A 27,229-nucleotide genomic window follows, 5' to 3' on the forward strand; every position below is an offset into this window, starting at 1 on the left:
TTGAGATTTTGAGCATGCTCAAATAGTGGCGCGGACGGGGGGGGCTCGAGCATGAAGGTACACGCCAGAGGGACGCCAGACACGCGCAGAGCCGCACTACCAACGCCAGACCACGCGGAGGCCACGATGGGATTCGTTGTATGTCGTCGGGCGCAGGTGTACGGAACACCTAGTGCAACTTAGCGATGCTTCTAAGCAATGCCAGCGAACATGCAGGAATAATGGCGTGCTGAACGAGTGCTGAACGAGTCTGTAGGCGCCCAGCGTCTCTTCTAGCGTGTTCTAGTGTACGCAGCGTGCTCGCCATGGGTATATAAACGGGTCGCCGCCCCACGCCTCTTCATCCATCACTTCTCCTCGACCCTCTGGTGATGACCAGAATTCCTGCTGCATCGTGTCTGAGAACCACCTCAGAAGATGGAGGATCCCGACAGGCTGCGATACAATACGAATCGGCGGTTCTACAACATCAGCAGAACCTCATGGAATGCGCATTCACCAAGTCCTGTCATCAGCGAGAAAGAAGAAAGAGAAGAAGTGCAACAGAGGTTCTGGGTCCGACCGTGGATCGGTAGGCGACGACAGTTTGGCCTGTTATGACTCAGCCTACTTGCTTGAACTCCGTAACGCAGACCCAGGAGCCTTCAGACTTCATGAGGCATGCCCCTGAAGATGTTCGACGAGCTGACTAACACGAGTGGTCCAGGATCACAAAGCAGAAATACAACCTACAGAGAGGCCTCGACCCTGGCCTGAAGCTTGCCCTCACTCTCCGGCATCGTGCCCTGGACCAAAATATACTCAATGTCCTATGGGTGAGGGTGCCTCACAACACCATATCCCCTTCTATCCGAAGTGAACCTGGTGCGTGGCTGTGCGTTGATGTGCGCTGGCTGGCGTGAATGCGCGGTGCATGCGCGCGTGCATGCGCGGACCATTCGTTCTGTGCGCTAGCACACGCTGGCATTCTTGGGATTTTTAACATCGTGCGCCCTGTATACGCTCTGTTTATGCGCCCTAGTATGCGTTGCAGCCAGCGCGCTAGCAACATGCTGGTTGCATTCGTTGTCAATTCGCTAGCTTCTCCCAAATCCTGACAAAAGTGGGTCCACAACGAACGCATGATCTATTTTCCACTTTGTTTATGAATTGTCATGTGCGCGGGGGATGCGTCGTGATGGTGTTGACTGGGGCATAGTTTAGGTCCACTGTTTCACTATTATTTGAGAGAAGGAAGGGTAAAATGTGCATTCATTATAAGTTCACTCTGTGTTCTATTAGTAAGATTTCCATAACTTTTGCTTTCTGTCCCTGATAATACTTTCCTCAATCTATCGTAAACCTACATTTTTCAGTTCGGGCTCTTATCATGTCCTTAACTCCTTTATCATTAATGAAATCCTCTAGATATGTAATATTTGGTTCAATTGTACTTGTTTAGTACTTATAGTTGAACCTAATAACTATATTTCTTCTCTATCCTTTCTTTGTACTGTGAATTTTATACCGATTGATGTTTGTTTTGTTTATAATGTGCGGAATCTTTTGATTCTGCAATCTGTAGCATGCCTGAGCGATTTTTGTAACTGTTTTATACATCTCCAATTCCTAGAATATAGTCCATATATAATAGGGGTCCGATTTCTATGCTGTTACTATACATGTATCCCGCTTTGTTAAGGCCATTTATGTGATCCAGAAGACGGGTACAAGGATGGCGTTGCGCAAAAGATGCGTTGGTCCCGACCGCAAGAGCGGTTAAAACGGTCCGCGGGAGCTGGGCGCACGGCGACGCGCGGTTGTCTGTATGTAGTGATTCGCGCTGCCGCTATACGAATGCTCGCGCGCCGAAGAGAGGGCGGGTTTGCGCCGAAATCGTATAGCGGGGAAGCGTACATCGCGCAGTTTCGTCCCAACCTACACCGGGCTCCCGGCGCTACGGCGGCATTTGTGCTGCATGCTTGCGTGAGAGGCGAGGTCTGATGTCCCCGTGTGAGTGCCGGACGTACGCCTGGGTACGGTTCGGTAATACCGGAAGCTAACGCCTGGCACTATGTAATATGCGGACCCGTACCTCGCTACTCCACTACGAGTGTAGGGAGTGCCTTACGGCACTACTCCCTACCTACCCGAACACTACCCTATCCTACCCTAACCATATCAAAATAGCTGACCACAGTACGCTCCGTAGTTATACGGACCGTAGCCCAGGGTACGTTCGACCAGTGACCTGGGGACATAGACATTATGAGCGCTGCTTGCTTGTTGCGCGCTGCCGCGGCAGGGGCGAGATTTGTTGCTGCGGCTGCGTTTGCCAGCAGTATCTACAGATAGCCTACGTGTAAAAACTGGCACGCACGACCACCTTGCTCGGCAGTATTCGCGGCCAGCAGCGAAATTTTTTTTCCCAAATCGGTTGTTTACATAGCAAAGAAGTATAGCGCCTTCCTGATTCGGTTGCTTCGATTTTCTTTAAATAGTATTATATAGATTATATGTTTATTATTTTTATATGAGGTATGTTTAGCGTTAGGGTTTAGGGCTTAGAGTTAGCGGTTAGGGATTAGGGTTCAGTGTTAGGTGTAGGCGTACACTTCTGTGTACAAGGTCTGGTACACTTTGTGTATACTATATGTACCTCGGGTACACCATCTGCGGTTTCAAGGATAGAGCAACATGGGTCCAATAAAACCAAGGTCATTTACAATCAATATAAATAAAATATAATGATTCATCAATATAATAGGTTTAGGGTTATGGTTTAGGTTAGCGGCTTAGGATTGGGGTTAGGGTTAGAGTTAGGGTTAGGTTAGGTTTGGCAATTGCTTTTATTGGGACCATGTTCTTATTTGGCCTCCCTCGGCCGTACCTGTTACGACACGGATCCCTTCAGCCTACTAGGCTACGCCGTACTATACTAGGGCCTAGAATACTAGGGCTACGACAGTACTTAGAGCTATACAGTACCGGTATCCGGGTGACGCTAGTAGTAGTATTACTAGTACGTAGTATCGTAGTAGTAGTGCCTAGTGTTTAACCTGAGGGTCAGCGAACGTAAACTAACTCGGACACGGCACGAACATTAAACAGAAATTCGGCAGCTATAAGTTAACTATAAGTATAAGCTAGACCTCTCATAACCCAAACGGCATGATATTTGCGGATTAACTTCACTCAAACCCAAGTTGTTTAAAGAAAATCATACTGAAAACTACTTTAACCATCAACTTACAGAAAAGTTCGGGAAAGTTTTTTGGTAGATAATGGGGTTTTGCGCGACAAGGCATGGAGTGACAATCTTGCCAAATTCCAGCCAATGAAAAGCGCGCCTAAATCCTTTCCTTCCGTTTGGCGGAAAAACATTCGCGCGGGCCACGCCAGCGTATGTGTCGCACGACGTGTCGGTTGCACGGACCGCGCCAGGCAGCAGCCAGCGGGGGGTCAGGGCAGGGTGGGGGTTGCTCAAAATATGTCACGTATGCAGCCAGGCCGCCGTAAGCGGCAGCAATCGCCATTTGCAGGACTAGACCCGCCGCCCCACGTGGTAGCGCCGTACGACACTTCGTTAAAAAAGCTTGTGGACAAACTCTATACCGGCAGTAGTGCCAGTTTCATCGCGTAGCGGCCACACGACCGCGGTAGCGCCGGCGATATGGGCATGTCACGCTCGGATTACAGCATGTTCTTGAGGTTGTCTTGTAGGAGTCACGTACTACGTCTTAGCCATGAGGCGCGCCACCCCAAAAACGTTTAGGGGCCGTGGAGATGCCTACGTGGTGTCCAATCGTACGCCACGAAATGTCGGTTGGAGTTGTCGGAGTATATATATATATATATATATATATATATATATATATATATATGTATATCTGTTACCTGTATATTATCAGCCTGATATTATATATCTGTAAAATAATACAGCTATATAAATTAGCTAAATATAAAAGTGCAAATTTTAGTGACAACAACTACCGGTAGGTGGCGATATCTGACCGTGCAGTGTTTGTTGTTGTTGGTGAATGGAAATATACCAAGGTTTCAGAATATGTGCTGATATAGTTATTGGTAATTAGTACTAATTACCTAGTTAAATTAAACGTTAGTACGTTGTATCATTGATGACGATGATAGTTAGTAGATTATCTAGTAGATGTAATTGAACTTTGTATAAAAACGCGTACATTGTAACTGAACGTGGAGGGGAGTTTTGCAAGAAGAACAGAAGAAGTTCATTCATTTTGTGGCTGCACAGTCTTGTCTCGCGGTATATACTAGGCCTATAGTAGCATTGAGGCGCTCTGCCAGAGAGCCTTTGTCTGACTCTGGTACTAGTGCAGTGCGGGTGACGCCGACGGTCAGGGCTGTGTAACGTCCTTGCGTATCCGCACGTACCACAGTACCAGGTTAGATACAATAATCATAATGTAACCCAACAAGAGTAGGGTTACAAAGCGTCCCTATCCATTTGTGTGGAGGAACGCCTGAGTGAATCACTTATGCAGGTTTGCTGGTGCGTTTTCAGAGACTAGAACTTCCAAACTGGGTTTATTCTCAACACGAACCTTTCTCCGCTATCTTGGAACTTACTATGTATCACAATACTCTGGCTCATACTCATAGGGTCTATGTCCCCCAGGGTACTGCCGGAACGTACCCTGGGTACGGTCCGGTATACCGGAACGTACCCTGGTCAGTATTTGATATGGTTAGGGTTAGGATTAGGGTTAGGCAGTAGGCGTAGGTGACTCCCTAGACTCGTTAGTGGAGTAGGTGAGGTATGGTCCGGCATATTAGATAGTACCAGGGTTACTTTTCGGCAGTACCCCGGGGGACATAGACCCTCTCAGCAATAATCTGTATTAAACTAATATAACCTGTTACAAAAATTCGAAGTGACGAGCGGCGAATATACTGAGAGCCATTTCTGTTGACCTGTGACGTACTTCGGTTTGAAGAGCGGATTCACCGACCAATTGGAGGGCGCTGGGTTTGCCGATCGCTATGCGCATTGGGAATTCGTACGTCACAGGTCAACAGAAATGGCGCTCAGTATATTCGCCGCTCGTCACTTCGAATTTTTGTAACAGGTTATATTAGTTAATACAGAGTATTGTGATACATAGTAAGTTCCAAGATAGTGGAGAAGGGTTCGTGTTGAGAATAAACCCAGTTTGGAAGTTCTAGTTTCTGAAAACGCACCAGCAAACCTGCATGAGTGATTCACTCAGGCGTTCCTCCACACAAAAGGATAGGGACGCTTTGTAACCCTACTCTTGTTGGGTTACATTATTGTATCTAGTACCAGGTAGGTGCCCACTCACGTTTTACTCACTAGGCCTACCCCACAGCGGGAAAAAAACGCTACACATTGACTGATTTTGGGCGAGTGTGTGTTAACGTGCTAGCTTTGTGTGAGGTATTCTGGCTGGGCTCGTTATCGGCAAGTTACTGGAATATGATTGAATAAGTGCTTATATTTTATCCTGGTTATAAATTATTAGGATCCAGAAAATAGAAGAAGGAAGTTGTTACACTGGCAATAATTAATTCAGTTTACAGCTGTAACCCATGAAAGGGGGCAATAAATTAGGCCGTACATCAAGGACGTGCGTCCTGTTCCTATTGACGCTGGTGTCCCTGGTCACCCACCTTTCAGTTCTAGCTGCTATCGTGGCATTATTTAGATACATCTGAAATCTGCTCCTACCAATGAACCACTGATTTACACAACCCTGGAATTTTGAATTTGACTGTTATTTATTTTATTCTTTACAAACATAAACTACTAAGCACCACAGGTCTGCTTACAAGTTACATGAATCAACACGTGCTTTTCTCAGCAACCATTTGTAAAGTTTTGTATTGTGAACAACAGACTTCTGAACAAATCATGAAGGTATAAAATTATTGCACCAAATTCTCCTTGTAACAAGTTAAATTCTACTTTGATTAGCAGATTGCTTTTCAAGAGGAGTTCCTATTCATCGATGCCACAGCAGACATGATGCTGACTGTTCTCATTCGAAGACCCGCCGTGTCTTTTCGGGGGTGCGTGACTAGAGCGTTTTACACGTACAGCGGCAGCGGTCGGCCACGGTTGCCGTCACGGACTGTGCGCGCCTGCTGGAGCGTACGATTAGCGAGCTGGTCGGGCGGCGTTGCCCTCAAGAATGCGCGGCGCTCCAGGTTTTCGTCACTGCTCATCTCGTCTGGCCTCTTCAGCTACCTGCGCAACATTCCGACGGCGGTCCTCGATCGTCCGTTCGCCGACCCGAACCCGCCGAATCAGAACGTCGTCTTTCTGCGCAAGAAGGAGGGATTTCTGCTGCGCGCCGCCATGACGCTGCGCTGGCTGTGGCTCGCGCTGCGCCGCTGCCTGCGTTTCCTGCTCACGTTTGCGCCGTTCCTGCTCGCGTACCCGCTGCTGTATGCGTACGGCTTTGACGCGACGCGGCGCCTCTACCTGCGCTGCCTGCTGTTTGCTGTCGAGTGCTCGGGTCCGACGGTGATGAAGCTGGCGCAGTGGGCGAGCACGCGACGCGACCTGTTCTCCGCCGACTTCTGCCACACGTTTGCGCGGCTGCAGCGCTCCGTGAAGCCTCACTCGTGGTATTTCACGAAACAACGCCTGCGCAGAGCGTTTGGCAAGAACTGGCGTAAGATTCTCGTGAAGTTCGACAATAACCGAAATCCGATCGGCTCGGGGTGCATTGCTCAGGTAGGGCTGCTGTTTTGTGTGATGTTGTTGCGAGAAAAAAATGGTGAATCTCATACATGCTGCACATCATGTATGTCATTATATATTTGCAGTCTGTTCTTGCACAACAATGAAATTTAATCATTTTTTATATTCATGAAAGTAAAATATATATTATACATGTCATTTGTGTTCTTTATGTAACATTTGACATTCTAGCTGGACTATTTGTCTGAGACAACTTTGGTTATGATTTGTTGAAAACTGTAAACACGTAGGTTTAGCCGCGTTCACACGTAGCAAGAAATCCGGTATTTAGCGTTCACACGAGGCAAAATGCGCGGTCCAAGAAATACGGTATCTAAACAGATTCGGTATTTGATGTAAATACGCATCTTCCCAGACCCCGAATAATTTGCCGTGCTTGAGAAATACCGGATCTCTTGGACCGCGCATTTCCTCGTGAGAACGCTAAATACCGTATTTCTGAAGCCGCGTATTTTATAGACTGGTCCGCGCTCGACAGTTCCAGTGTAACGCGAGTGGAACTGTCGAGCACGGACCAGTCTACGTATTTTATCGGCAGTTGGTGCGCATTGTATTGTTTATTTCACATTGTTTGCTTGATTGTTTAAAGCAACTTGCAGCTCGCAAATACCGTATTTCTGGAGCCGAGAATCAGCGTGTGAACGCTCAGCCGCGTATTTGTCTCAGATTCGCTATTTCGCAAATACCGTATTTCATAAATACGAGGTCTCGTGTGAACGAGGCTAATGGCACCTGGTTAAAGCTATCTGGTATAACACTTGCAAATGGTTACATGCAAATGGGTGTAATGCAGGTTTACAAAGCATATATGCCAGCTGACCTTGTAGCTGATGAGTCACTTCTCGAGGAGATTAACGAGAGCCTTGAACCTGATCCTTATGACATCGACTTTGATGAAGGTAGCCATACTAATCAGATAGTTGTTACATGTTCTGATGTCATTTGCACAGACGTTTTTATGTGGAGCCTATTCGTTGACTTCTATAGCAATGTAAATTGCATGTTTACACAATAGTTTTGGATATATTATGTGGTCATTTAGTGTACGTAATTGTTATTTAGTGTCGGTGAACATTTTTTGGACTTGTTAGTTTATTGGCTTGTTTTGATGGATCACTAGTTGCTATCAGGTCAGATCCAATGATGGCAATTTTTTGGTGGGCAGATCACTGATCCGTATTGCTGCTAGTAGGGTGAATTCCAGCAAGTCACTAGAGCTTATCACACATACTAGTGTCAATGAGAAAAGCTGCTTGCTGTTATTGGGAGGTGTTTTATTTGTGCCAGTATTCATCACTGGTCATCTGATGCAGGTATTGATGTGCTTGGTTTCGCCAAACTGTTTGGTACAAACGACTCTGATCTCGATGATGCTCAGGAGGAATGCAGGGGAAACTGGGGAGAAAGGCAAGAGAATGAAATGAGAAAACAGGAGGCAGAAGCCAAAGGTAAGTAGGTGCTGGGTTCAAGTGCTCTAAGATCATCAGCTAGGCTAAACCCTCTTCGAGTGGAATCTTGAATCCGCTTAGGATAGGGAGATGGGTTCGCTATCAAAGAGGTGGGGGGTTTTAGACTGAAATCCCCAGAATTAAAGGTTTGCCTGCTATGAAAACGTCGGGTGTGCTATATCTTCTAACTTCCAACTATAACTTCTTATCTTTAGGTGCATATCTTATTATCTAACTTGTATTTGCCTCTGTACAGACAATGTAGAGGAACATAGCAGCATCATCAGTAGCCTTTCTTCAGAGCCAGGTGACAACTTGGAAGGCCTCGTTCCCGTTGCAGTCAAGGTACCATTGCTGGATGTTTGTTTTCTTATTAACAATTCTTAGAAACAAGATCCATGGGGGTATGGTTATGTTCCTCAGACATTTAGGTTATTTAGTTAGCTATCTGCTGAGCCCTATGTCTATATGCTGTTGTTATTTGCTAGGTCTGCACATTAGCCATGATTTTATTATCAAAAAAATTACTGCAGTGGCTGACTAATGACATGGTGTATTTATTGCATGGATGCATAATCGGGATACATTGATACATAACCCATTAAATTTCTTTTTAATGTGAACGAATGATGAAATTTTGTAGGTGTTGCACCCTGGCATATACAGGAGTGTGGTGATGGACTTAAATATACTACGTGGTCTGAGCCATATTGTGGAATTTACGATCCCTAGTCTGCGCTGGATCAGCCTAAATGAATGCATAGAGGAGTTTAGCCAACTAATGATGAATCAGGTAATTCATAGAACTTCTCATTGAGTGAGTGTTGTTTGAGCAAATCTCCAAAATGTGTGATACATCAATGTACAGATGCAGTCGTACATTGATATGTCAACTCGAGTAAATCCTTGATGTCAGAGTAGGGATATTTATAAAATGCGTTTAAGAGTGATATAATAATGCCTGCAAAAATGATAGCCTAGTTGAACAAGGTTCCAAAACATAAACATCTCATTGTATTGTTAGATATACAGAATACAATAAATGTAGTATGGTTGATTTCATTGCACAGAGAATTCATAATTGAGGTAAATTTTCTCTTAGGAAATTAGTTGGTTGTGAAAAGTTCATTACAGATCTATATTGCACATATAAATATGCACACACATACATGTATATAATTTCTTGTGAACATATTTCACATTGCTGGTACTAACTTGGTCTTACAACCTTCTCATGTATTTCTCTGTGTCTATTGTTATACTTGATAAGAACAGAAAATTACCTAATGTATGTGTATAACATGCAATTCTTCCATTCTGTAATTGCAGCTTGACTTCACGGTGGAAGCAAATAATCTAGAAAGGTTCTGGGCAAACTTTGAGCAGAATCCCAATGTGCGTGTACCACGTCCTGTCAGACCCTACGTGAAAAGTCATGTGCTCGTGGAAAAATTTGAGGTACAGTTTCAGAAAATATGTGTACGTGGTAACAGGATTTTGTCATCTTTTTAATTATTCGTGGTTCAATACCATCCATTCCATGACTATGCACAATTAATTTTATCATGATTTTCAGGAGGGGGAGCCAATCTCTAAGTTCATACATGCACATGAGGACCAACCAAAGGGTTTGCATGAGACCTTGGCAAGTTATGGAGTAGATGCCATATTGCAAATGGTAATGGTAATCACACGTGATTCTTGAAACCTTCTTCTAGTGTTGTACATTCATGAACAACCACATGTTCACTGACAGATGTTACCATCGTGCATTTTACCTTTGCTGGCATTCTACCTTAAGATAGTCCACCCCGTCCAGCCAACACTCTACAGAATTAGTAGTGATTATGCAGGAATCTGTGTGATGGTTGTGTGTGGTCGTAGCCAGGTGATGATATCAGCATACGATTTGACACTATTTAACGACTCTTTCCCGGTCCGTTAGGTGTTCGTGGATAATTTCGTTCATGGTGATCTTCACCCGGGGAACATCCTCGTGCAGAACGCCGATGTGTTTGTTTCGGAGGAGAACAACCAGCTGGTGTTGGTGGACATCTGCGACACGGTCGTGGTCAACGTGCGGCCAGTCGAGTGTCCAACGCGCCTCGTGATACTCGACTGCGGTATCGCGTCGTCGCTGAGTGAGCACGACCTTGACAATCTGCGTGCAGTATTCACTGCCGTCGTGCTAGGCGAGGTGAGTGTCGTGTAGGTCAGTGCTTCTTAAACTGATGAATGGTTCACCCAAGGGTGAATGGAATTATTTTGGGGTGAATGAAACTTACCAAAAATATGAAGAAATTTAGTCGCAGGTAGTAGTAGTGTAGTGTTTGTCATGCTGTTACATAAGAACATGTTGTTTACTATACAACATATCATAAACGTGGGTATAAACAAATTTCCCTTGTTGTACAGTTACAGTTTGCCAATGGTCTGTGATAAATAGTTGTTAATAAGACTAATATAATGGCTAATAACTAACCCCTGTTGCATTTTTGTGTGTGAGAATTCTCTGCATACAATAAAGAATCATGGTCAATTTTTCTCAAGTGCCATGCACCTTATAGCATGTGCAATCAATTTCCATGCTCTAATGGCATGTATGATTGATTTGCTTACGATGCTCCAATTTCAGGGGGAGAAAGTTGCCAATCTATTCCTAGAGAAGGCACACGAGTGCACTGACTTGGAGGGATACCGGACAGAAATGGCCAACATTGTGGATACTGCACATGAGCAGAGTGTGCGCCTAGGAAAGGTAATGCAATACAAACGCTTTCTGCTGTCAATTATTCTAACCTTGAAACAGTTAGTGAGCAAGCATTCAGACTGGCTACGCCTCACTACGTCTATACACCTTACAGACAATAAGCAGTTACTGGGCAAGTAAACAGACTGACCATCCTAATATGTGGATTCACTGCACATAAAGGAAACACAAGAAAGCACTCAGACAGACTATAACAATACATGTATGCCACCACCCACACACATACCAAACAGTTACTAAGGCTGAAGGGGTCGTTGTCGTATCAGGTACTACAGATATGTACCCGAGGTACATATATGTATACACAAAGTGTACCAGACTTGTACTACAGAAGTGTACCCTAACCCTAACCCTAACCTAACACTAACACTAACCCTAAACATACCTCATATAAAAATATAAACATAATACTAAACAACCTAAAACTACCTCCTAATTATATAAAAATATAAACATAATACTAAACAACCTAAAACTACCTCGGGTACATATCTGTAGTACCTGATACGACAACGACCCCATCTGCGTTACTAAGCAAACAATCAAATTGAGAATTGTAATCAGACTGACTATCACAATAATGTATACACTCCATATACAGGAAACGTACTATCAGGAGTGAGTAAAAACAAACATTTGTTTTTACTCAGTCCTGATACTATGCAAGCAAACAGACACACACTATAATACAGTATAATAGCAGTTATTTAGCAGGTAATCAAACTGACTATCACAGTAATGTATCCACTGCAAATGCAGGAGACTTAATATGCCACCAACCGGACAGAATATAATAAAATATGTATGTACTCACCCGCCCCTACACGCACAGTAAGCAAGCAATCAGGGTGACAATCGTAATACTTGTATACAACTGCAAATACAGCCAAAGGTGGGTTTTACTAATTTACACTATCAACTTTTCAACTAATTTACCGAAAGTCGGCAGTGTAAACGTAAAAGTTTAGCACTCAACTAGTTGAGAGGTGAGAACATGTTCTATTTTCTCGACTTTTGGTCAGCGAGTTGATCAACATTTTGCCATGCAGCAACTCAGATAATAGCAATCGAGAGGTGTCCCTCCACCCAGGGGGAGATAATTTCCACATGCGTTTTTGCTATCGGCAGCACACAGTTTACACCTAGCACAAATTAATACATGCAAAAATTCGTATCCACATCGCCCCACACGCACAATGCAGGTGAAATCTTGAAACGTTAGCTGACTTGCAGTCAATAATGTAAATGCTTTGAATGTCTGATAGAAAGGTTGAAAAGTTGATCAACTAGTCGACTTTTCGATAGTGTAAACCCAGCTTAACTCGGGCAAGTCACCACATTCCCAGTCTACGCTCCAGCTTAGATACCTATATTCTGGTCTGAGATACCAGCTTCATTTTGTCACCGAGTCAAACATCTGAGCCATGCTGTGCTTGCTCTCGGTGTTACAGATGCAGGTGGCGGAGCTGCTGAGGGATTTCTTCAGCTGCCTGATCCGGCACCGCGTGAAGCTTGACAGTAACTATGCGTCTGTCATGCTTGCCATCATGGTACTAGAAGGTCTCGGCCGCTCCCTCGACCCGGAAATGGACATCATGGAGTGCGCGAAGCCGATCCTGCTCGGACGCTCAAACGGCCATGGCAAAGGTCAATGACCGACTCTCAAGGTCAATGAGTCTGCAGCAAAAGTCAAAAGCTGAAGTGTGTTGTTCTTGTCAGTTTAGCTTCCAGCATGTCACTATCGATCGATTAATCCCCTGCAAATCTGCGTCGGTAAGCGATCAAGCAAATAATCTAAAGACTGTTGAGAACATTTATTGGCTGCTGTCCTGTACAGGCTTTTCAATCTTTGGTATCATATTCTTCGACCATGGCTGGAACTTTGATGTCACATCGAGAGTGATTTGCATACCTAGTCTCGTACCATATATATATATATATATTGTAGCATTTCAGGTATAAATTATGTTTTATTTTTAATAAAAATGATCTAATTTTCTTTAATTTGTATAAAAACTTTAACTGTTCCCCTTTTTCCACATTTTATGTGCCCTGGAATATATAGTGAAATAGTTCAATGTGACAATATTCATAGTGACAATGATCAAAAGTTGTCAAGCTGGCAGTCCAGACGCTTTCAAAATAGGCGCAGATATGGACTGTTTCGCAAGCTATTTTATTAAAAGCATTCACTGTAAAATCGCAGGTAGGAATGACTAGGTTAGCTACGTGGAATTGCAGCTTTTTGGTATTATTCGAATATTTATTTTCAACGTAATTTTATTTTGTTCAAGCTAACGTAAGAAACAGCTGATTCTTTCTTATATATAACTTTACACACATTTCAGTCATTCCACTTGTATCGTTTTTTAAGAAGTGGACCCTATTCGTAAAGTGGTGAGTAGATTTTCGTGTTCATAGTTTTTTAAATGAATGTGTCCAGACCATTAATTCTTTTAAAATGTCAAAATGAAAGACCATGTTGACCACCTCTGTACAGTTGTGATTGCAAGAGTGTATATTTGTACTGTGCGTAGCAATTACGTGTGTGCTGGCCTGATAGCTATACATGTTATTTGATGAATTGCTAATGTTTTATTGATAACTGTCTGGTGACGCGTGGATCAGACGTGGTGTCACGTGAAGTGAGTAATAGTGATGTGTAAGGGTTGTGGAGACATTCAAGTATTGTGTGGTATGTACTATGTACGAGGTGGCATTTATGTTGAGAGTGGTGTCTAGTTTCATATGGTAACCTGCAGGCCATATATATGAGGTGGCAGTCAGGTGTTATATGGCAAGGTACAAGTATTGTCTGATGGCATGAATACACCTCGAAATATAGCACTCCTTAGCATGAAGGTATGTATAGAATGTCTACATACACGTTCGGTTCTATGTGTGTTACCATGTAAGTACTGTATTATGGCATGTGATATGTGATGGTTTGAGAGTGCTATTTAGTGCTATGAAGGTGTTAATTGGTGAGATAAAAGTATTACGTACAGTGAGTTGCAATAACATTGGCTAGGACCTTACATGTTACATTAGGCACTGTATGAATAAACATAATCTTATTAAAGGCGATGTTCTTTGATTACGTCTATCTTGTTTATATCCAGTAGGTAGAGCTAGGCCAATATGTTCCTGTATGTAGGCTAACGTGGTCACTATACGTACACCGATTGGCAGAGGCAATTATTGTTCGAGTGAATGGACAACTTCATTCGAGTGAATGACTCTATGCGCATACATATACTGCGCAAAGTCCACACGGTAGGGTGATCTATTTGTATGCAAGTGTCGGGGGGGGGGGGAGTTTATGGAGTATTCGAGATGCATAGAGTCGGTACGTATTAATCCTATGTTAGACTACATACGCTAGAGCAAAGGACTAACGAAAGAGGTGCATTTTACCGCAGCGTCTCTCGAACATACTTTATCACGCACACCCTGTACTGTTGGATAGCAGAGGAGAAGGATCAGATTGGGGAGGTGGATTCAGGTGTTCTATGCAGGGCCTGGGAAGAGGAATTGGGGGGTTTCACACACACGGTTGGAGGAGTTCCACGTGGGGCTTGGGGAGTGAGGGGTCGGTGGTCCCACACAAGGGAAAGGGATGATCAGAGTTCAACCCCCTTTTCGGCTTTAAGCGTTGTCTCTGAGAAATTCTGAACTAGTAGCTATATAATTAACTAAGATAATTAGCTAATATTAACGAGTTTATGTACGCTAATGAATAGGCTTGGGATACATATCTGATATCTCTAAATTTTGGGCACACGTAAAACATCATTATTCTCCCGATCGGTTAAATGTTCAATAACCCATATCAAACAATTATTATGCTAATGTGAAAACTTACAAGCCAATAAGAAAGGCAGTGAGGCTTTATAGTGAGAAATGGTGGGGTCGAGCTTTGGTGAATAGGCTACAAACCTCCATTAAACGACTCAGTTCTTTCTTATATGAACTTGTACAGCACGCCCGATACAATACGAGGCACTGCCCCTCTACGATTAGCCGTGTCAATACGAGAATGACGTCCTATTCCCTATCTTGTAAACTGTCAGAATAAAGTGCAATGACCCTTACTGCCGCCCCCCCCCCACACCACACACACATACTGCTCTACCTATTATTGGCATAAATTGTGCTTTCTCAGATTTCCAGTACGGTAGCAGTGTAAACAGCTTGTAATGCACTCACTCTACGTTTTGGTTAATGCATATGAAAAGTTATTAACAGGGTGTAAAATTATTTGATTATTTAATCAGTCTACACGGCATCCCCACCCAAAGATCACACTCGATGACAGGCAGTTTCCAAAATAATTAAAAGACGTAACAGGGTTTTAATGCAATATTATATGTAGAAGGGGTTGCCTAAAAACTTTTATTTACAGTCCAAATAAAACACAAGACAACCATTTCGAAGAGTGAAGGTAAAAATACGAGGGCCACAATATCTACACATCACAGATCCTCTATGCCTGTTCTTCTGTACAGCATTCAGTGGTTAGGAGTTAAGCTGCACAGGAAATCAACACGCACGCGCACAGCAGGAAAGTCTACGCGGAACCGACGTGAATTCAACGACCTTGTATTCAGAAAGTTGGCTTTTCCTACTGCAAAGGCTGCAAAAATGTATTCTGTAATGAGCATGAAAATGAACAATTTAGGTGGCCGAGGCAGGAAGCAGCCACCCTGGTTGGTTGGCAGAGAAAAACGTTTAATAGGCAGTAAAAGACTCGGCATTCCAAAAGTCGCACTATGCAGCCTTGCAACTAGAAAAACCAACTTTCACCACTTCTTTCAAACCACTTGTCAACCCCTTCTTTTTATACGAGAATTACTAGCTGAATCCATAACACATAGTCTCGCTGTAAGTTGCCTCGGAGAATACATAACCAAACAGTATCAGGGACTCTCAGCCCTCACAGTCCAGCAAGATTCCATACAGGTACACAGGGACATTTAGGAGTTGCGTAGAAGTGGTCCAACATCTAACCATATTGCACGGAAGTACACTCAATTGTCATACTCGTGAACGAATTAACGCAATAAAAAAATTCCCGGCCATTCTGTCTGCACCGAAAAGTAATAGAAATTTGAAAATTATCGAAACAAACACTTAGTCTATTTACGGTCCATAAGGACATTCGTGTAATGTAATAACGGACAGTAAACTTTTGCGATTTAAACAACTGGTGGCAGATATGTGCGTGGTTGGACGCAGGACATACACGTTGACATCTGCAAGCAACCTTGTCAGGACGTACGGCGGGTTACTATCCTGTAAGATCGTCTCTCCAGACGTTCATTCGGGAATTAAACAGAACACAAGCAAGGTGCAGCAAAGGAGTGCGGCCAAAGCTTAAAACCTTTTACGACAATGACAACAAACAATGAGGTGCAACATACCGTGACTACATAGAGGGGGCGCCACTGCACGGCAATGACGTCACACAGTGACGACTCTGCGCAGGCAGGGGGCGCCCCCTCACGGCAGTGACTCAACAGAAGAGAAGGTCACGCGGTGTTACTCAATGGCCATCACTCTCGGGTATGATGGACGTGCTACTAGGGGGTGCTACTCCAACCTAACAAGCATGCACGTAGAGAAGGATGTTGGTAGTGTTCAGCACGTTGCGTCTCGCATCACTTTCTCCGCTCTTGCACACTCACGAACACCCACAGACAGCGCTTCTGCCCCATGTAACTTTGGCACCATTTGACTGGATACATGTATAGTAAGTACAACAACACATGGACACTAGAACTGAGGCAAGCTGGCCATCGTCCAATAAAACTGACCCATTTTCCATTGTACATGATCCCAGCTAGAAATTTATATAAAAACCATGTATACAATTAAAAGTGGTTTCAGGTGGAACTCTCTACAGAATTCGTAACCACAATTCATCAAAAAATAGCACTGCTCTTCCTACATTTCGATTATCTTTGCCGTGCCAGTCATTGCCCAACCTGTACGAAATACGAAAACCGGCACAGGAGGAAAAGGGAAACTTTAAAGCTTGTGCACAGATTGATGGCTTGACGTCTGCCATTCAGTAAATATGTGGAATGTTTAACGTGACGATTGTCACTTGAAGCTATCAACAGGTGGCAGCACTAGAAAGATATCACGGTTTACAATTAAAACTTAATGATTAGCACAGCAAAACAACTGTGCGGCAGTGCATTTTGATAGTTGACTGGTGTCCCTTACTCTTAGTTCAATTTCATACAAATTACTTCTGATCTGCATGCCTAGGCACTGAAATGAACAGATATGTAATAACTTCAAAAACCATCTAGTAAATGGACTGCCTGCAAAAAATCATTTAACCAGCAACAAATGTCAGTGTGTTAGCGTGCGTACAGACATGCACAATTGCAGCCAGAGGTTACCTGTTAGGTCTATGCAAAGAATGTGACACAGATGATGTACAAGCTATCACAGTCTCCGAATCAAATGTTGGTGAATAAAAGTGTCAGAGGGTTGGCAGCATTTGCCCCAACCACTAGCGCCATCACATCAGTCCCCACACAATGTTTAAAATTGCGATTTCGCGGAATCATCCCTCATGACTATTACCGGCTATATCACTGTCAGTAGGGTGGTTACTTTCATTCCGATGCAAGGGAAAGATTCGGATTTTCCATACACGGCTGTCGCCGCGAATTCATTCGAGAAAATACACATTTTCTGTGGTAGTGACAAAGTTTGCATGCATTTCAAACGTTCAGACGGGTCGACCTAAGAAACGGACTCCGTACGAACACAATCCGATGAATCCAGTCTATTCAAATTGACAACAATGGCTCGCATTTCCGATACAAAAAACAAGTAGAACAGAATGACCCAAGTATGAAGGCTGCTACTCTACAGTCTACACCACTGTTAGAAAGCACTACTACAAGAGACTAGATGACAAGATTATAACTAAATATCACCCCTATTCATTTTAACGCACATAATTATATGAACTACCATATGATAAACTTATACAGGATAAACAGAGTAACGGTCACCTTACGTTACATCAGATAAAAGCAGCAGTCTGAGCGGGGAGTGACAGAGTTGCCTTTTGGAGTGACAGATAGACAAGAGCGCAGGTGCGATCGGGAAACTAAAACAGGTCACACATGACAACCTGACGTTGTGAATAAACAGATATGGCTGTCTTGTGTATTATTATTGTGAACTGTAAAACGATATTAGTATCACCTCTAATAGCCACAGAAAGAACAAATGAAACAGCAATATAGGACCATATATTCACAGGTGACATTGGTGCTAGGGAGGTACAAGAAAGGCTGGCTCAGACTGCGGCTAAAAGATCGACCCGAGAGTCACAATTCTTCCTTCAACTCCAGAAAGACTCGTCTGCTTTGGGACGGTACCGCGTAATCTTCTGCTGGGTGTTGAATGCAAGCAATGCAAAATAAAGCCCCAAATTTCTTGATCGGCCAGCAGTACCGCACGCATTTACATCTGCCTCAAATCAGATAGTAGTGTCATTGACAATCGTCCAATATGGACAAATGGCCACAAAATTTGAAGTAAAGAGAGACCTGCATGCAATGCTAAAGCATAACCATGATGATAAGTTGGTCTGCTTCACAAACCAGTAGCTTCTATGGCAGTGCTTCTCTCAACAAGCATTCCAAGAAATTATCTAAACAATCTACAAGAAAACGTCAGGTGGTAGTCGATACCCTTGCGCTCCCTCCGGTCAAAATTTTGAAAACATGGCAGTTTTTTAAACGCAGGACCAGGGAAGAAATCATTTGAATTAGCGCATACGCGATTCTCAATTCTCATACACTCACGTCCAAACAGGTACATTATTCACATCCAGACATACACATGCTCACTCACTTGTTCACTCACTCACTCACACACTTGTGCACTCAGTCACTCACCCCCTCACTCACTCACTCACTCAACTCAAACTCACTCACTCACTCACTCACTCAAACTTGCTCGCTCTCTCACTCACTCAAACTCACTCAAGCCGACTCACTCACTCACTCACTCACACTAAATCATCCTCATCCACTGTCACACCCATACACACCTATACTCTCATACACTCACCTAAACACTTGCTAACCCACCTGCACATACACTCAACTACTTCATACATGCAAGCACACATCCATACTCCCACACACGCACAAACCATGAATGAAATAGGGATAACTGCACACACAGTCAAACTGTCACACACTACTTACACACATGCATACATGCGCTCATTCAGACATGCACACATCCACACATGCATTCATCTAAGCAAGCATACATATGCACACAGGCACACACGTATGCACACTGACCAACGCTTACAGTTCCACTAGAAACCTTAGCAGGGCCAGCGAACAACTGTGTGGCGTTTCCAGAGTTGCCGAGTCACGGAGTGATGCACGGCTAGAATATGCTATGTAACATTCCCTGCTTCCCACCGCTAGGTGCTTTTATCCAGCCGACCGGTTCGGTCTTACATCCGAATCCTCACCTGGTGTCACTCGCTGCAGTATTTACAAAGCACGAACACTGCACAGCACTCTCATGCACACTACCGCAACAACAAGCAAACACACACACACACATGCTCGAACACACGCACTCACTCACCCACGCACGCACGCATGCACACGCACGCATGCACGCACGCATGCACGCACGCATGCACGCACGCATGCACACACGCACGCACTCACTCACACGCATGCGTGCGTGCGCGCTCGCTCGAACGCACGCACGCATGCGCACACACACACACACACATACACACGCGCGCCCGCATAATGACAAAACAGAATTAGTGTGGTTTTGTACAAATCGACGACCTAGATGAGGACGCATGTTCCTCCGGGCACTGGCGGACTAATCCAGGGGTCATGACGACGACGTTGTAGTGGGCGTTGAAGACGTGGGTTGTTCAGGCGTCTGGCTGGACTCAGTGAAGTTGTTTGAGTTCCCATTCTGCACGTACGACGTGCCAAGCCCATAGAGATGACCACAGTATTTTGCATCATCTATGTTGTCTTCAAAAAACATCTGCGCAGAGACAGGAGAAGCACTCGGTTAAACACTCTAAATCTCACCAGCAAAATGCTCGTCACCTGAGAAATTGCCTCAATCATTGCAACACTTAGGTTTTAAGCTCTGAAGATGAACCCTCATTTCGAATTGAGGACTACAAACTATGCATGTTCATCTGACTCCAGTTATATCCTCAAACAAATCAATGACAAATTTAATCTGGTTTACCTCTCGCATCTTGAAGAAAGCCGACCCAGTCAGTAGGCTGTCACTGCCGGCCTGATGCTGTGGGCCCACTCGTTCGAGCTAAAAAAAAAAGTCTAACTGTAAACACTTTTCACACAGTTGTCAGTTGCCACAGCTACCAGTTGCCTACCATGCACACAAACTTAACAGTAGTCTACCGATATCAAGCTGATTATCAACTTCCCTAAAAATAGCACCGTCATGATATCTGCATGGACGACGGCGGTATGCAGATAGGGCTCATTGTTTAATATTGTGTAGCAGCATTTCGCAAAATTATTGTACCTCAAGCTGCTCAGCAACCTCCTGTAAGCCTCCCTTGAGGTTCTTGCAACTTTTCATTAAGTATTTGACATCGTAGATGACTGGGAAGTATATTCGCAGAAGTTCAAAGAACTCTGACTCCTCTGCAGGTAGCTGTGTGTTGGTCAATAGCTTCAACATGTAGCCAAAGTCATATCCACTGCAAGCAAACAACAAAATTCTATCATCCTGCCATGGGGATGCTTACGCGCATTAAAAACCGAACAAGCATCACACAAGCATGTGCTAACCTAGCACATTAACACAGAAAATCATAACACAACACCACACAAGCATGTGTTATCCTATCATAGTAACACAGACATGCAGAGACCACCTGTCAGATTAAAATGGAAAGTTTCACCACAGTATCATACACACGCTTGACCAACAGTTTGATGCCATTGTTGTAAGGTGCACAAAGAAACCTACTGTCAAAGCTTGGATGAATTTAAGATTAGCAACTACAGCCATTGTTAACAATCAATGTTGGTTTACTTTGTCATTACCTGTGGAAGGAGAGCCACTTGACATTGTCGTTGAGAACGACACCAGATGTCATGATAAGCTCGGCAAACTCTGTGACATCAATTCCAACGTCCTCGTGCTTCTTGAACTGTATTCCGGAATTCTGCAGGAGGTCTATTGAATCTTGAGCGTACATGTCTTCTCTGGAGAACCAAGAGTCGTTGCCAATATGAAAGATTATAAATTTTAATGGGGAGTTGGAAGCTCGAGCCTAAAAAAACAAGTGTCCAGTTCACTTTAAATAATGACAAAGGGCAACATGTTCTGCCCACTTCACAGGTCAAATCAAAACGTACGTCAGGTTGAAATTAAAGTTGAACTGCCACGTTGAAATTCCTGGTGCTGGTTGGCCATGCTCGTTTAGGAATGTCATCCCCAGTTGGATAATTCTCAGCAAGTCAACGTTGCAACGTAGTAGCTGATATTGGTAGTCTGCCGTGCTGCGAAACTCGCCAATTGGTCGTGCTACAACACCCGGGAACTCAGTATCCTAAAAGGCAGAATGACAAGGACCACCATTTTTAACAACACCGAAGAAACGTTTGATGTACAATTTGCATATGCCCATTACATAAAACTCAACAGTTTTCTAATAAATGAAGCTCATTGCCTAACATGTACACTTTGAGACCTTCATACATTTACTGTTATTTCACGTTGCATAAGTTGGTATAATAAGTAAATTCTTACTCCCAACTCTTCCGATGCTATTGCATTTTTGTCTGTTTGCGCAACATTGGAATTAAAATAATGTGCAGATTTACTGCAATATATCATTTCATGATAGCATCATTATGGTACCATACGAGACTGCGCGGCTTTAATAATCACAGCTATGGCAACATTTGTCATTGTTCTTATAATGTTTCTATATTTATTACCATTGCTACATAGGGATAGTTTTGTATGATTCTCCGTATATGCTTGAATTCATCCTCCATATTGTGCTTCCAAACATCTCGGATTCCCAGCTCCTCATTGCTCATCGTTCCTTGACTGTTTAGTATACCTCCACCGGTCGTCGTGGCAACAGGCATGGCAACGTCTGCTACTTCTACGAGTTTCAAACAGCTTCACTTTTAGGCAGAACGAATTCAGGTAAATCGACACTTTTGACGCAGATTATTCTTGGTTTGTATGCTGTGCATCAGAGATCCTAAAATGAGAAGTGAGATTTGGTTAATTGATCCTTAAAGAACTCAGAAAATGAGTTAAATGAGTCTCAGAGATTACACAAATACTATAAAGCTTTCTTACAGTTTTTTTCATTATGGCTTGTTGGAAGTAAATTTAAAAGTTTTAACTTGAGAAACCATAGGATTGCCCAGTATTAAATTATTAACAGTACTTAATATTGTGTATTTATATAACACTGGCTAGAAAGAGATATTTTAGATATATATCATGATATCACTAGTGGTAGTAAAACTAGTAATATATACTTACAAGACACATAACAATGGGTATGCAAATTCTGATAGTAATAACACCTCTATATATACTTGTAAGTGATAACAAGAAATAGCATTATGAAAGGATGGAGACGTATAAACCAGTGTTCGAAATAAGGGCTATCAGTTTGTCCTCACTTGTCTATTTCCACGGAGGACAAGTAGACCTGTCCAGTTGCTTGTCCACTATACAAGCAGCTTTTTAGAGCAATTTTTCATCATTTTCTACCATCGCTTCAACTTTGTTAAGACAAGTAATAACTTAAATTAAATCATTGTGCTTCTTTGTGTTCTTTCAAGTTTGATGCCTAATTTGAACTGTTAGTGAACTGTATTAAAATTACAAAGTAAGATATTGGGTCTAAAGTTTAATTTGATTAAATGTATTACACATTTACTATATTTCTATGTTAATGATCAGGACAAGCAAAAATATCTTGTAGCTTGTCCGTCGGACAACCAAAATTTTTCCCTTATTTCGAACACTGTAAACCTATGGCATTAATTTTTTGTAAAGATCTGCATAGGTCGCAAATAAGAGCCTTCTCCTTAGTAAAGGCATCCAATGTCCAAATCTTGGATTAGTTACACGTCCACTTGACAAATTGCCCATTCTTTACTCTGCTAGTTTTCGTATAGATTATAGTAGTTCAACTTCTACATAGGAAGGCAATCGAGTCATTAGTAGACAAACAACGATCAAGTTCAGGTTAAACCAATAAATTGTGATCTAGACATTTTTATAATCTGACAGTGTTCTAGCAACTAATTGCCTTCCATACACAAAAGCAGCAAATTTTGACGTACAGAAGAATATGAAAACTTCACAGTTTCTGAACGTGTAAACAATAAATGAACATCCATCTTGCACAGGTACATGCAGGTCTGCATTCTTGAGATTCTCGAAAAATGAAATAGGCAAACGACCCTACAAAACAAGTACACGCATTTATGTGCCTTAAATTTTTCTAGACTGGTATCTATCTTGACATGTAGAGAAATGTAACAGTGCAGACACAGAGTGTCTAATGATGTTGAAATCAATAAGAGAGATAAACAATCCTTTTTCACAAACAACTTGAAATAGAGACCAGTAAACATAAATTACTGGAAAAAAACAATGTTAAAGTGTTCTATGACAAGTTAGGCTTACTAAATACACTTAGTGTTACGCAAGAAGTACATTTATGTATAAGAACGGCCGAGAAAATATGAAAACAGCTGGAAAAAAGACATGAAATATTTGCTTTAAGTTAATAATGCATGGCAAGCATTTGTGATGCCTACCTACATATATTGTAATTAGTTTACCTACATAGGTAAGATATTAATAAATTAAGGTGTGCAGATATTTCACTGAATTTTAATGGCACAATGCACATGGTAAGAAACACTGAAATTAAGGCTGTTGCACTTTTCTATGACAAAATTCGTGGCTTTTGTCTACAGCATGCTATTTGCCCCTAGAATAGCATTATTTCCAGGGTAAGCCTTATAAATTAATTTGTCCAATGTAATATGTATCGCTAGCATTAGCCATGCATGGAAATTGGAAGCTGGCGATATACATGCGTCTAAACAGAGGAATTGCTCACACGTGTAATTGAAGGATAAAAATAGAATTCGTGACGTTTCGTTTTCACTCGCACCGTTCGTATTGAGCACACTTGCGTATTGTATCAAAAGCGTACACCGGTGAAATGCTGAAACCATGCTGCAGTATTAGTCGAATTAATAAACTTTGCCCGTTTTATTTTGACGATTCTTTGTGGTATTATTGATCAGCTGTCCTACCTTGCTAATATAAAACAAAACCGCTTGTCCCTACGATGCCTCTACGCTGAGACAATGAGCGGTGAAAATCTGGTATTTTCACCGAAAACCGACTCGAGATACGTAGTGGCTGCGACTGTCTCTCGTTCTGGCGATAGCTTCGGGAAACCTCGCGTGTTTCCGTCCTTCATTGACAATGAAATTTATTTTCCTTCTACTATCTTTTCTCGCATTTCCAGTCATTGACGCAGCCATTACTCCACAAAAACGTCTTGTTATTTATCGCCATGGTGATGACCCGCCCCTTACGCTGGATGTAGTAACGCTGTAGTAATAACGTATCGAGCCAGCGCTACACAGCGGCGACCGGAAGCAACATACAGTCCACAAAACGAGAGACAGTCGTCGCAGTAAAATTGATCTAGAGTCGGTTTTCGACGAAAATATCAAAATACCAAATTTCCACCGCTCATTATCTCAGCGTAGAGGCATCATAGGGACATGCGGTTTGTTTTATATAAACGAGGTAGGACAGCTGATCAATAATACTGCAAAGAATCGTTAAAATAAAACAGGGAGTTTATTAATTCGACTGATACTGCAACATGGTTTCAGCATTTCACCGTTGTACACTCTCCTTTATACGCTTTTGATTGTATGCAGCTGTTTACCCCCCTCCCCCCCATCGCATACGCTAGCTTATTACGCTACGCCCGGTAGGAAAGTGTACTAACACAATATGGCGTGAGCGATTTGAATTACATTTCTATGAATTCTAGCTTTTATAGACACATGTCTTAGCTATAATCTCTGTGAATTTTGAATTTATTGAAGCATGATTAGTCTAATTAATTAGCAATATGCATGCGCGGTATCGCTTATAGGCCAATACATGTGCGGCTATGGCCGGTAGGAAAGGGTACTATCATATGGCGCGACTGATTTGAGTTACATTTCTATAAATTCTAGCTATTATAGACACGTCTTAGCTATAATCTCTGTCAATTTTGAGTTTATTGAAGCACGATTAGTCTAATTAATTAGCAAATATGCACGTGCGGTATCGCGCATACTGACGCTTATTGTGTGCAGCCGGCTACATGCGTGGCTATGGCCGGTAGGAAAGTGTACTACCTATCATATGGCGTGAACGATTTGAGTTACATTTCTATAAATTCTAGCTGTTATAGATACATGTCTTAGCTATGATCCCTAGCTGTGAGTCTTGAGTTTATTGAAGCGCGATTAGCTTAATTAATTAATTAGCAAATATGTACATGCGGTATCCCTCATAGGCTAAACGCCAAAATGAAAAACGAAACGTCACGAATTTTATTTTTATCCTCCAATCACAGGTCGGAGCAATTCCCTCTGTTTTTAGACGCATCATGTGGCGATATTGGTTTAGCTAAAGTTGGTATGTATCACCAGCTTCCACACAACTTCACAAGCATTGTTAAAATGGTAGGTTACGTAGTACAAGTAAACACGACTCGTGAATTTTTAAATGCCACTGAATACTACATATACTTACGGCCTACACTAGACCGAATAATTCTGTGCCAGATAACCTTTTTTATATTTTCGTGATGGTTATTGGGACAGAACGGGGTGCATTGAAATTTTGTGAGATCGCATGCAAAATGCATGCGCTGCTAATGCGGCCCGTACGGCGGTATCGGCGGGTAAAAAAGCCTACCGTTCCCTTCTACATGGCTTTACCTTGCTACTAATGTGCGTGAAATGAATATTCACTTCAATCGTTATTCTCTTATTAAAACATTGTTTTTCAGAAACCCCGCTTCATTCCACTTTAGTACATCGCATTCGTCATTTACAAACAATCATACCAACCAGAGCGAGCCTTACAATAGCCTGGTTTTCTCTTGTATCTGTGGCGCTGCAGGAGGGCTAGAGAAAATTATTTTAGTCACGTGGGTTCGTGTGTTCCGCTCTGGCTTTGCTTCAAATTTGTATAATGAATAAATTTCTTCAAAGTAGTCCATTGTGATTTTCTTCCAAGTAGTGGACGTAGTACCCACGTGAATAAAATATTTCCTCTAACCCTACGGCAGCGCCACAGATACAAGAGAAAACCAGGCTATTGTAAGGCTCGACCTGATTGGTCTGATTGTTTGTGAATGGCGAATGCGATTTACTAAAGTGGAATGAAGCGGGGTTTCTGAAAAACAATCTTTTAAGAAGTGAATAACGATTGAAGTGAATATTCACGCACATCGGTAGCAAGGTAAAGCCATGTAAAAGGGAACGGTAGGCTTTTTTACCCGCAGACACCGGCGTACGGGCCGCATTAGCAGCGCATGCATTTTGCATGCGATCTCACGAAATTTCAATGCACCCCGTTCTGTCCCAGCCCCCCAGAGATGATGTCCAGTACGGTGATTGGATAGGATGATGTTAGTTGATAAGATAGTCCGTGACTGGACATCTTCTCTATCCCTGAGTGACACTGAGACGTATAACGCATCCAAAATATAAAACGTTATCTGGGACAGAATTATTCGGTCTAGGCATACACTAGCTAGGATTAAGACACAGTATTACTATTAGCCTGTACACAGTAGTAGGCCTAACATACTAGTCACTACACTCGGCCCTAGGCCTACTCCGTACTCGCGAATTAGGCCTACAACAAATTGAACAATCAATCTGATTACCCTCACACTTATATTTTACACTTCAGTAAGTTAATTAATGAATTACATACACTATTGCAACAGCCAAAGAAGCATTGGTGATCAAAGGTGTGGCTAATCTCCGATATGCCGAATTTTAAGCAGTATACTCGGAGAAAAATACAAAGCTCGTAATTTTCTTGTGTTGGCTATGCGCTCTTGTGCACCTGCGCAGCTTGGTCGTGACGTTTTATGAGCTCCAAAAGCTATGA

At 42.7% G+C, this 27,229-nt stretch overlaps 2 protein-coding genes across 2 annotated transcripts; one reads left to right on the forward strand and one right to left on the reverse strand.

Annotated features, from left to right (window-relative positions):
• The first annotated feature begins 4,350 nt into the window (after positions 1-4,350).
• On the forward strand, positions 4,351-14,060 carry LOC106810890 (uncharacterized aarF domain-containing protein kinase 2-like). Its single transcript, XM_014814362.1, has 11 exons — positions 4,351-4,403; positions 5,957-6,718; positions 7,539-7,644; positions 8,059-8,193; positions 8,450-8,538; positions 8,837-8,986; positions 9,523-9,651; positions 9,770-9,871; positions 10,139-10,390; positions 10,829-10,951; positions 12,415-14,060. The coding sequence occupies exons 2-11, from the start codon at positions 6,002-6,004 to the stop codon at positions 12,616-12,618; spliced, it is 2,007 nt and encodes a 668-aa protein (XP_014669848.1). The 5' UTR covers positions 4,351-4,403; positions 5,957-6,001; the 3' UTR covers positions 12,619-14,060.
• A 5,644-nt stretch (positions 14,061-19,704) lies between these two features.
• On the reverse strand, positions 19,705-27,171 carry LOC106810887 (CCR4-NOT transcription complex subunit 7-like). Its single transcript, XM_014814356.1, has 7 exons — positions 27,050-27,171; positions 21,979-22,253; positions 21,394-21,587; positions 21,079-21,240; positions 20,552-20,729; positions 20,249-20,326; positions 19,705-20,035 (listed from the first exon to the last, which is right to left on the reverse strand). Exons 2-7 carry the CDS (start codon positions 22,132-22,134, stop codon positions 19,874-19,876), a joined length of 930 nt encoding a protein of 309 aa, XP_014669842.1. The 5' UTR covers positions 22,135-22,253; positions 27,050-27,171; the 3' UTR covers positions 19,705-19,873.
• Positions 27,172-27,229: the final 58 nt, after the last annotated feature.

This window comes from Priapulus caudatus, unplaced genomic scaffold (assembly GCF_000485595.1).
Source record: "Priapulus caudatus unplaced genomic scaffold, Priapulus_caudatus-5.0.1 Scaffold483, whole genome shotgun sequence".
Lineage (NCBI taxonomy): Eukaryota > Metazoa > Priapulida > Priapulimorpha > Priapulimorphida > Priapulidae > Priapulus > Priapulus caudatus.

Bases quoted from the DNA above. Each gene is read 5' to 3' on its own strand.
- LOC106810887 (XM_014814356.1), bottom strand. From the start codon at position 22,134: ATGCCTGTTGCCACGACGACCGGTGGAGGTATACTAAACAGTCAAGGA. The intron at 21,588-21,978 runs GTAATAAATATA...TCTGCCTTTTAG, and splicing joins ACTATCCCTATGTAGCAATG to GATACTGAGTTCCCGGGTGT. The intron at 21,241-21,393 runs GTACGTTTTGAT...TTGGTTCTCCAG, and splicing joins AACTTTAATTTCAACCTGAC to AGAAGACATGTACGCTCAAG.
- LOC106810890 (XM_014814362.1), top strand. From the start codon at position 6,002: ATGATGCTGACTGTTCTCATTCGAAGACCCGCCGTGTCTTTTCGGGGG. The intron at 8,194-8,449 runs GTAAGTAGGTGC...GCCTCTGTACAG, and splicing joins ACAGGAGGCAGAAGCCAAAG to ACAATGTAGAGGAACATAGC. The intron at 9,652-9,769 runs GTACAGTTTCAG...CATGATTTTCAG, and splicing joins TGCTCGTGGAAAAATTTGAG to GAGGGGGAGCCAATCTCTAA.